The sequence below is a fragment of the Tenrec ecaudatus genome, chromosome 11, assembly GCF_050624435.1.
Source record: "Tenrec ecaudatus isolate mTenEca1 chromosome 11, mTenEca1.hap1, whole genome shotgun sequence".
Classification (NCBI taxonomy): Eukaryota; Metazoa; Chordata; class Mammalia; order Afrosoricida; family Tenrecidae; genus Tenrec; species Tenrec ecaudatus.
The window spans coordinates 147,598,253-147,609,595 of NC_134540.1; the positions used below are offsets into that span (position 1 = coordinate 147,598,253).

Consider the following 11,343-nt stretch of genomic DNA (forward strand, 5'->3'; position numbering starts at 1 on the left):
TACTAATTTGTATGACACTTTTGAGGGAGGAATATTGGACTAGTGTAGACTATTTTTTAGAATACCTGAATTGTTTTCTGTACAGAATAAATCCTTATGTGTCTGGATGCTATTAACACAAACAATGGGAGTTGGTTGTCAGGCAAAATTTACCCTAATATTAACTCACGGGTCAGAAGAATAAGATACCTACAAATATATCTCTATCTCTCTACATTTCTATCTATATCTGCAGCGAGTAGGAGACTGATGTACTAAATAAATGTTTGTGGGCCTACCAACAGATCAAAATTCTTGGTATAACTGTTTTCTGCTCCTTCACATAACATGAATTTTCAAAACTAAGTCCTCAGGTTGCAAGTGTGTTTGAGTACAGTTCACCTAGTGGAGTTTCCACATCGGATCCATTTGGTATGACCTTTTGAGCATGTTGTGCACTTTGAAGATCCAATATTCAATGCTCCAGTCTATGGCACTTGGCTTTGGTCCCTATATAACATTAGGGATATAAGTCTATGTACATATATTTATATGATAAGTATTAAGGTAGCAGATGGACCTTGGGCCTCCACTCAAGTACCTCCTCAATACAAGAGTACTCTGTTATAATAACCTGGAATTCTGTGATGCTCACCTTCCCAACATTATCGCTGAAGATAAAATGTGTGCATAGCAAATTTAGTAAAGAAAACTGATGGAGCCCGGCTATTACAAGATATAGTATCTGGGATATTAAAAGTTTGAAGATTAAAAAAAGTTTGAAGATAAACAAGTGGCCATATAGATTGGAAGCAGCAAAGTCCACACGGAAGAAGCACACCAGCCTGTGCGATCACGAGGTGTCGCCAGGTACAGGTTTCAGTCATCAGAAACTCAAAACAAAATATCATATTGATGTGAATGAGGGGGCCAACGCCCATGCGTAGACAACTTGACAGCCCCTCACAAAAGGGTCAAAGTCACCCAGGGTACAGTATAGCACGGACAAAAAACACAGCATTCCTCTAGTTCCTTAATACTTCCTCCCCACTAATATCATGACCCAGTATTGTGTTACAAATCCGCATAGAATGGCGCATGTACACTAGTAGAGATAAGAGCTCTCAACACACAGAATCCAGGAAAGATAAACCCCTCAGGAACAGAAATGGGAGGAGCGATACAACGAGGATAGGGGGAAGGTCAGGGGAGAAATGGGGAACCAATCACAATGATTGACATATAACGCCGCCACCACCACCCCTGAACCTCAGGGTAACAAACAATAGAAACTTGGGTGAAGGGAGACAGTAGATGGTGTAAGATATGAAAATAGTAACAATTGATAATTTATCAAGGGTCCAGGAGGCTCGGAGGATGTTGAGGGAGGGAAAAGCAATACCAAACAAACAAACAAACAAATAAAGGAGCTGTTACCAAGAGCTCAAGTAGAAAGAAATGTTTTTGAAAAAGGTGATGGCAACAAATTTACATTTTGCTTGGTACCATGGATGTATGGATTGTTGTAAGAGCTTTAAGAGTACCAATAAAATGATTTATTAAAAAAAGTAATGAATGAAATTCAGGCCAATTTGGCTCATTATGTTTATATTACCAGACAAAGTCCTCCCTTAGGGTCCTTAAAAGTACTGTTAGTCATTTTTCCCCCAACTTGGAAGTTGATCCTCCCCCTTTTTTTCCCCCAAAAGGCATACACTTGTCCTCTTGACATGTCTGCTCCCTTTCACCTCCCAACTTGACTTTCCCATCTTTATCCTTCATCCCTCTGATCAGGCTATCTACCTGTCAGGGGGCCTCTTCATAACCTTGCTGAACAGCCACTAAGTGGTGAACATTCCCTCCGCTTGCATCGACAGTTTGATCCCAGCTAACGTCCAGCTGAGTCAACTGATGTGACCTTTAAGATTTTTCGACCACACCAAAGTTCAAATGTTTCTATTCTTCTTCAATGTGCCTTATTCTATGTCCAACTTCCACAGGCATATGACATGACTGAAAATGCTCTGGCTTGGATCAGGTACAGTTTAATCCTCAAAGTAACATCTTTGATTTCCAACACTTTAAAGGGGCGTGCGCAGCAGATTTATCCAATGAAATGTATCATTTGATCTCTCAATTGCTGGTCCCCTGAGTATTGATTGTGGATCAAAGCATGATGAAGTCTTTAGCAACCTCAATTTTTCTTTCTGTGTATCATGCTTTTACATAATGGTCTGGTTGTGAGGATTTTGGATTTCTCTACATTGAGTTCTAATCCATACTGAAGGCTTCAATCCTTTATCTTCATCAGCAAGTATTTTAATTCATTTTCCCTTTCAGCAATCATGTGAATATCGCAGGTTGTTAATAAACCTTCCTTCAATTCTGATGCCACGTTCTTCTTCATATAGCCCAGTTTCCTTGATGATGTGCTTGGCATAGAGATTGAATAAGTATGGCAAGAGGACACAACTGTGTCCCACGCGTTTCTTGATTAGCAACCATGAGATAATCCCTTGTTCTGTTCACACAACTGTCTCTTGATTCATCTACAAGTTTAGCATGAGCACCTGTATGGGTGCTGGACTGCCCATGCTTCTCAAGATTATCTGTAGTTTGTTATGATCCTTACAGTGGAATGCCTTGGCTTAGTCAATAACACACCAATAACCACCTTTCTGGTATCGCTGCTTTCAGCCAAGATCCATCTACCATCAGCAATGGTATCACTTGTTTCATGTCCACTACTGAAATTGGCTGAACACTTGGCAGCTCCCTAGCAATGTACTGCTGCCACCATATTTGGAAAATCTTCAGTGAAATTTTACTTGCATGAGACATCAGGAACATTGTTCTATAATTTGAGCATTCTGTAGGGTCACTTTACTTTGGATTGAGTATAAATATAGTTCTCTTCCAGCCAGTTGGCCAAATAGCTGTCTTCCAAATTTCTTGGGATAAACCAAGAAGTGCTTACTGTGTTTCATCAGCTTGTTGAAACATTCTGATTGGTACTCCATCAATTCCTGGAGCCTTGTTTTTGGCTAATGTTTTCAGTGCAGCTTGCACTTCTTCCTTCAATACCATTGGTTCACACTTATATGATACTTCTGGGAATCTGTGAATGTCTAATGACTTATTTTATAGAGGTCTTGTGTTTTCTACCTGTCATGTAGTCTGCTTTGATTCACAGTGACCCTATATACAAGGGAAGGAACCTCTCCCTTGTCTTATGCCATCCTACAATTGTTCTTTAAAAAGTAGTTTGACTGGTATATATTTCACATATCATATTTTTATCATTCAACTCTGTGAAGGTTTGTGCAGTCATCACCACAATCCATTGAGAACATTGTCTTCTCATGTTTGTGGTTCAGCCCTCATTTGCCCCATCCTACGTTGCCATATTTGAGCCCATTGCTTCAGCCACTGTGCCAGTCCGTCTCACTGAGGGCCTTCCGCCTTATCTCTGCTTTTCCACTTCTCCAAGCATGTTGTTCTTCTCCAGGAACAGGTGTCTCCTGCCAACATGTCCAAAATAAGCCCCCCTTGTCCCTAAGGAATAGTAGAGTAGTATGACTGTACTTTTCCCAAGACAGAGCTGTTCATTGTTTTGGCAGTCTATGGCATTTTCAATAGTCTCCACAACCAGCACCGTGATTTAAATGCATTGATTTTTCTTCAGTCTTTCTTATTCAGTGTTCAACTTTCATTTGCATATGAGGCCATTTAAAACACCATAACATGGGGCAGGCTTCCAGGCCTAAAGATAGGCTTAGTCCTCAACTTAGCATCCTCATTGTTGACACTACTTTCTCTCTCTCTCTCTCTCTCTCTCTCTCTCTCTCTCTCTCTCTCTCTCTCTCTCTCTGGTGAAGTCACTCTGTGTATTCTTAACATATTCGCTTGTTGCTTCCTGTATCATTCAATATTTTGCCAAAGAGAATCTTTTAATATGTCAACTCAAGGCTTGAATTTTCTCGAAGTATTTTCACATTTCATTATAATATTTTATTTTGTCTTCAAGCTGACCTTTGAAATGTTCTGTTTAGCCATTGGTCTTCATCATTTACTCAATGTGTCTTCACTACCCTAAGATCAAGAGCACATTTCAGAGTCATTTCTAACTTCTCTTTGGTCTTTTAGAAACAAAGTTCCTGAGGAATCCTGAAAACAGACTTCTGACTCGGGGTGGGGGGTGGGGCGGGCAGGGCTTGGTACCTCATTAGACCCAATCGGAAAACATTCATAAAGGTCATCAGACAGACCTGGAACTCTTTATAGGCTTTCTCCCCTCCTGTCCATCTATATAAGATGGGCAGAATTGTTTATACATCTCTTACTAGTTCTATTTTTGATTTGGCATCCTGAATGATAAGCAAGCATACCAAACTCATTGTGAATAGCTGTTAGTAGATCTATGGATATTTAGGGCGTTGCTAGTGAGGCTTCACAAGAAAACGAAAATCTAGACTGTGGACTAGAAGAAGATTTCTTCTTATACAGCGGCAGAGAGCTTGGCAAAAAATTGTTCTGAAGTGTTTTTTGGGAAGCAGACTTTACAAGTAATGATATTGAATATTTATCTGAGGAGATTTCCAAGCAAATAGTGAAAGGTCCAGTCTGGTTTCTTTCTGCTGGCTAAAGTAAAAGGGGAGAAAGGAAGAGAAAAGTTAAGATTTTTTAAAACTTGGTAATAAAAAATAGCAGAGCATGGTGCTTTGGGGAATCCTCAGTTTATCCAGCTTGCAAAAAAGTGCTAAAGTTAAGATTTTGTTGTTGAGAAAGTGTATTTTCCTGAAGGGAAAAAACAACCATGAGTGTGGCTGAACAATCTTTTTCTAATACCACAAAAAATTAAATTTCAGGACTTTAAGTCACACAAAATGTTTTCTGAAGAGATTAAGCTTATAGTTACATGTGCTCTCGGTTATCTCAGCAGAAACAAACAAGCAAACAAACAAACCAAATAGAGTGCTATTATTTAGAAAAGACCTGCACAGCTGTCTCATGTGCTGTATATGATTTCTTTGTGACATACAGGAAAGATCCGCCAAGAGAATTTTAGACCAGCAGAAGCACTGTCAGTTTGCACAGAGACAGAAAGTATAAAATGAACGAAGCGGGCCTGACCCTCGGAAGTCCACAGACAGGAAACAAGCTGATTAAACAAGCTGATTAGCTACAAACACATCCTCCCATTTATGAAAAAGTAAGATGATTCAAAGAATAGCACCCAGCGAGTATGGCAGAGGTGAAGCGATTTCAATGTAATGACCCAAACCAGTTGTTTTTTAAATCATCAAACGGGAGAGGATCCTGGATGTACATGACTAAATCAGATGAAACCCTCTGAAAGAGGAGTGGATGTCCTCCATGACAGGACAGTTCCATTGTGACCCTCCTCTGGGGAGGGTCAAATGTCAGCACACAGTGAGCAGGCTGGAGCCTCTGAGGGAAGACTCTAGTCATTAGTCAACCACAACAAAAATCCAGATTTATCAGACACACAACCATAAGGAAATAATCATACCCCAAATCACGATGAAATTGGAAGTGAATTCTTCCCCCATTCGAACACGTACTCAGACCATCATATTTTAATCACTTGATAAATATGTAAAGCTGGACAGTGACCAAAAGAAGGCATAAGAAGAATGGATGCATTTGAACTTGTGTTGTTGAGGAATATTGACTCTCCTGTGGCTGTTTAGGAGAATGAACAGATGTGTCTTGGAAGTAGAACAGTCAGAGGCTCCTTGGCACGGAGGATGGGGAGCCTTCATTGGGTCGGCTTTGGGCAGGACATCAGGAAAGACCAAGCTCTAGAAAAGAGCATAATGCTTGTGAAAGAAGCTACATCCACAATGAGATGACTTTATACACAGACACAATGAGAAGCTCGTGCATGCAAATGATCCGGAGATGGTACAGGATGGGGCAAGGGTTTGTTCTACTACAGACAAGGTCAAAGGAAATGAAGCAGATGGCAGTTAACAGCACCAATGGGGAGGTCTAGAGCAAGGTTTTTTAAAGCACATTTACAAGACAGTTTTTGCTTTACCATTGAAGCTAGTTTTCTGCAAGAATGGGCAAGGTTCACCACCCTCTTGAGGCATCTTTATATAATATAGCCAACATTGGAAATATAAAGAGTAACCTTTGGATTTATAAAAGATTCAAAGTAAATGTTAGATATAATTTAGTAAAATTCCTCATATATTTAGCGCTCAGTGACAGCTTATATCAACATATATATTGCAGGTGTGGGATAAATAGCATATGTTTGGGCTCAGTAATAATAAACATAAGATATTTTATCCATCAATCATCTGTTGATTTGTAGTACTTCTGATGTGATGCTACAGAGATGTCACCAGTATTTCAAATACCAGTAGGGTCACCCATGGCTAGCAGGTTTTATTTGTTTCCACAGAAGGAAACAAAGAATAGATTCTGACCCGTAGGGATCCTATGCACGACAGAACGAAATAGTGCCCAGTCCGGTACCATCTTCCCAGTTGTTCCTAGGCGTGAGCCCATTGCTGCAGCCACCGTGTCAATTCATCTCATTAAGAGCCTTCCTCTCTTTCATTGCCATTCCACTTTATCAAGCATAATGTGCTTCTCAAAGGACATGCCCCAAATATGTAATATGAAGTCTTACTATCCTTGACTTTAAGGAGTAATCTAGTCATACTTCTTCTCAGTCCGGTTTGCTTCTCCTTTGGGCAGTATTGCCAATATTCTTCACCAGCACCACCATTTAAATGCATCAATGTTTCTTTGGTCTTCCTTATTCAACGTCTAACTTTCACATGCATATGATGCAATTGGAAATACCATGGCACGGGTCAGGCCCATCTTAGTCTTCAAAGTAACTGCCTTGCTTTTCAACACAATCTTAAGAGATCTTGGGCACAGATTTACCCAGTGCAATGTGCTTTTTGTTCTCTTGACTTCTGCCTCCAGGAACATTGATTGCGCATCCACGCATGACGAAATCCTTGACAACTTCACACTGTTCTCCATTTATCAGGATGTTAACTACTGGTCCAGTGGTGAGGATTTTTCCATCTTTAGGTTGAGCTGTAATTCATAGGAAAGGCAGCAGTCTTTGATCTTCATCACATCCTCCTTCAAAGTATGAATGTCGGAAATCATAGAAACTAAACGGAATGCATAAAGATAAATATCCTAGGCATTAGTGAGATGAAATGGACTGAAATTTGCATTTATGAATCAGATAATTGTATAGTTTGACATGTTGAGAATGAAAACCTCAAGAGGAACGATGTCAGATTCATCACCAAAAATAACTTCTCAGGATCTTCTTTAAGGGCCGGCTTAATATAAATATGATTCAAATGTGTCAACCAATGGCTTTGGTTTGGAGAAATATCCTGCCAAGTTCTTCAGTCTGAGGTTGATCAAACATATAATCACAATGCACTAACAATTATTGGAAATTAGAAGGCAACAGTTGGAAGAAAGAGGAAGGAGCACGAGTGAGAACTGGGTGGTAGAAGAAGTTGAAGATAACATCAAGAATATAATTCATGAAGAAAGTAAAGGACATTAAAAAGACAGGAAAGAAAGAGAGCCCAAAGTGGAAATCAGAAGAGACTCTGACATTTGCTCTGAGGTGTACAATAACTAAAGCAATGATGAATAAAAGAGCTGAACAGAAAATTTCAAAAGCCAGCTCAAAATGATAAAATATTATGATGAAAAGTCCAAAACCTAGAGTTAGAAAGCCAAAAACGAAGTACATGCTTGACATATCTCCAGCAGAAATAATTAAGAGTGAAAATTAAAGCCTCATGTTGAAATATTGAAGAACTTCATGGGGAAAGCAGTCATGATTGAGGAGGCATCAAAAGAAGATGGAAGAAATACATATAATAGTAATGTAAAGTAATGGCCTTGAAGGACGAATTACAAAATTCACTAAGACATTAACAAAGAACAAGGTATTAGGACTTGATGGAATTCCAATTGAAACGTTTCACTCAAAAAACTGATGAAGCACTGAAATCACTCACTCCTCTAGGCCAAGGACTTGAGAAGACGGCTAACTAGAAGACTAGTCAGTTGACTCAACGAGATCCACAGTAGTGCCTATTCAAGGAGAGGTGACGATCAGACAATGCCATTAATGATCTAGACCAGGAAAAGTTGAGGGAGAGCACTCCTACGCAGTTGAAGCTGTGCATTCACAGGGACTTCCAGAAGTTTCAGCCGGATTTAGAAAAGGATGTTAAACCAGGGTCACCTCTGCTGACATGAGATTCGACTTGGCGGAAAGTAGAGAATACCAAAAGGTACATGGGCTGAGAGAAAAATAAACACAGCCGTCTTGGCAGAAATACATTCAGAATGCTCTTTAGAAACAACAGTGGGGAGACGTGGCCTCCCATGTCTTGTAATGATTACAGTTTAAAATTTCCTATGGGGCCTTTCGGTTCGGAGGAGGCTTTGTTGCAACTTTCTTCGGTCATCCCGCATTTGGTTCATCCGACACCAGTCACCTTCCACCTCCGCCATGCCGCCCAAGTTCGACGCCAAGGAGATCAAAGTGGTGTACTTAAAGGGCACTGGTCGGGAAGTCGGTTCCATGTCTGAGCTGGCTCCCAGGATCGGCCCCCTGGATTTGTCTACAAAGAAGGTTGGTGATGACATTGCGAAGGCAACCGGTGACTGGAAGGGCTTAAGGATTCCTGTGAAATTGACCATTCAGAACTGCCAAGCCCGGATGGAAGTGGTACCTTCTGCCTCTGCCCTCATCATCCAAGCCCTCAAGGAACCACCCAGGCATAGAAAGAAGCAGAAAAACATTAAGCATAGTGGGAACGTCACTTTTGATGAGATCGCCGACAGTGCCAGTCAGATGGGGCACCGATCTTTGGTCAGAGAACTCTCTGGAACAATTACAGAGATCCTGGGGACTGCCCAGTCGGTGGGCTGCAATGTTGATGGGTGCCACCCTCGTGATATCATAGAGGACCTCCACAGGGGTGCAGTGGAATGCCCAGCAAGCCAAGAACTACAAAGAAAACAACGAAGACTCCTTTAATAATAATTAAAATTCCTGTGGGGAAGTTCTGCTCTGTGGTATGGGGTCGCTTTGAATGAAAAATCAACTTGGCCACACCAAACAATAACATCTTTTAGCGTGCATTAGTTCATAGTTAAAATTATTATTTTAAAATATCAAACGAGAAGCTAGTGAATTATAAGTTAATGAATTTGGAAGAATTAAATCATTTCAACCTTATTTCTATCTCTTCCCATTACTTTTTAATATTTTTATGGGTGGAATGTAAAGTTCACTGTTTACTATGCAAAGTGACCAATAAACTTCTAACTTTCACACAGACATTTTCTTTTATTTTTCAATGAAAGGTGGCATTCGTCAAGATTTAGCAACTCCACTCCTTGGGGATATAATTAACTAGCTTGTTTACATGCAGCCTGCTGAACTTGAAAGTGTCTCTACACAGATTACATTGGTTACTGTGCACTGGACAAAGGTGGATTCCCAATGTGTTTTTATGCATTTATTCACTATTTCTGGAGCCCTCTCTCGCTATCATATAATTAGGATGCAAACAAACTTGAGGAAATGAATTTAAATTTCACTGCAATTATGATGAAATTAGTTTAAACATAGTGACTTATAGTTTATAGCATCAAATTAATGTATGCACACAACCTGAAATCATTTCAAGAGGAATGTTTAAAACCAATAATTACAACCTCATATTATGTCCTTGCTCCTAGGAGGGAAAAATAGTCGGTTCTGAAACGTTAACCTGTTGTTTCATAGTTTCCTTTCAGGATTGAATAACAATTATCCACCTGGGGCTAAAGGTTGGGCATGCTTATGATGCTTCTGGAATATGATGAAGTCAAGAGCATGTTTATTTCAGAGGAAAAAATAAACCTAAGGCAGTAATCTTCGCCCTCTACAATAGCCAAGACGGTGTTCCTGACACGCTGAAATGCATATGAGCTCGCTGAATTTTTGTGAAAGTTAAAGAACACCTGGAAGCATATTTTAGAGTCTGGAGAAAACGCACATAGGATTATAAATTTGGCATTCTTCGGCATCCATTTGGAGATTAGCATAAATAAATAGAGCATAGGAGTCCTGGTAGCACCACGGCTAACCTCCTGGCTGTGAAGCAAAAGATTGGTAGTAGTTTAAACCCATCAGCCACTTGATGGGGGAAAAATGTGGGAGTCATTTTCCATAAAGATATTTACAGCCTTAGAAACAATTTTGGGGGGCAGTTTACTCTCCCTTACTCCTATTGAGTCAAAATTGTTGTCAGAAGCTATGTTTTGTTTCCTTGTTTTATTTTATGATTTTAAAAAGTGTGAACTTTTCCTAAGAACTCAAATAATATGAAAGAAGGTCAAAGGTGAAATACAGGAAAATAACACTCCCCCCCCAAATTATTTTATTGGAAGTTAACACAGATATCGCATCGCTCCAATGTTAAGCCACATCAAGCATTATGGTATAATTGCTACCACAATAAAATACTATTTTTAAAAAAACAAGAAAGGAGAAATACTAGAAGTACAAAATATCACGGTGTGGAGTAGGGAGAACAATAGAGAACAATGTCAGAAAAATGAAGTATCTGTAAAAGGACCTAATCATACTTATAAAATACCATGGGGCTATCAATGACACAGCATGAAGACAAACATAGCCCTTAATCAACAATTTATTATTGTGGACTTGACAGTAGAGTTAGTGAAGTGCAGAAACTAGGGGACCATGAAGAAAATAAAAGAAAGTAAGTAGTTTAAAAAATTTAATTAAAAATTTTAATATTCACTGCATCTATCTCTAGGTAAGAGATGCAGGTTAAACAATCCAGAGGAGGAAATAATGGGACCAACGTTTCCTCTTTTGGGGAAATGAAGGGAGATGTCAAACCAGGCACAAGTAATCTAAAAATCAATGGCAAGGAGGGTATAGGATGCCTCATGGGGCTTGATCACAGGTAGTGTAGTGGAGAAGAACTACTGAAACCTGAATAAAGGCCAAACATGAGAGTGGGACAAGAGGGCAGAACGAAGAGGCAAAGGACATTTATGGAGATCTAAATATAGACACGCACATATATAAATTTACTTAAATATAATGATAGGTAAATAGATCTATGTATATATATTTATATGTTATGTATAAAGGTAGCAGATGGACATTGGGCCTCAAGTCAAGTACTCCCTCAACGCAAGAACACTTTGTGGTAATAACCCTGCATTCTGTGATGCTCAACTTCCAACACGATCGTTGAAGACAAAGCAGGTGCATAAGCAAATGTGGTAAAGAAAGCTGATGGT

At 39.6% G+C, this 11,343-nt stretch overlaps 1 protein-coding gene across 1 annotated transcript; it reads left to right on the forward strand.

Annotated features, from left to right (window-relative positions):
• Positions 1 to 8,509: 8,509 nt before the first annotated feature.
• On the forward strand, positions 8,510 to 9,055 carry LOC142461103 (large ribosomal subunit protein uL11-like). The gene has a single exon (XM_075562717.1). It carries the CDS (start codon positions 8,525 to 8,527, stop codon positions 9,053 to 9,055), a length of 531 nt encoding a protein of 176 aa, XP_075418832.1. The 5' UTR covers positions 8,510 to 8,524.
• The last annotated feature ends 2,288 nt before the right edge of the window (positions 9,056 to 11,343 follow it).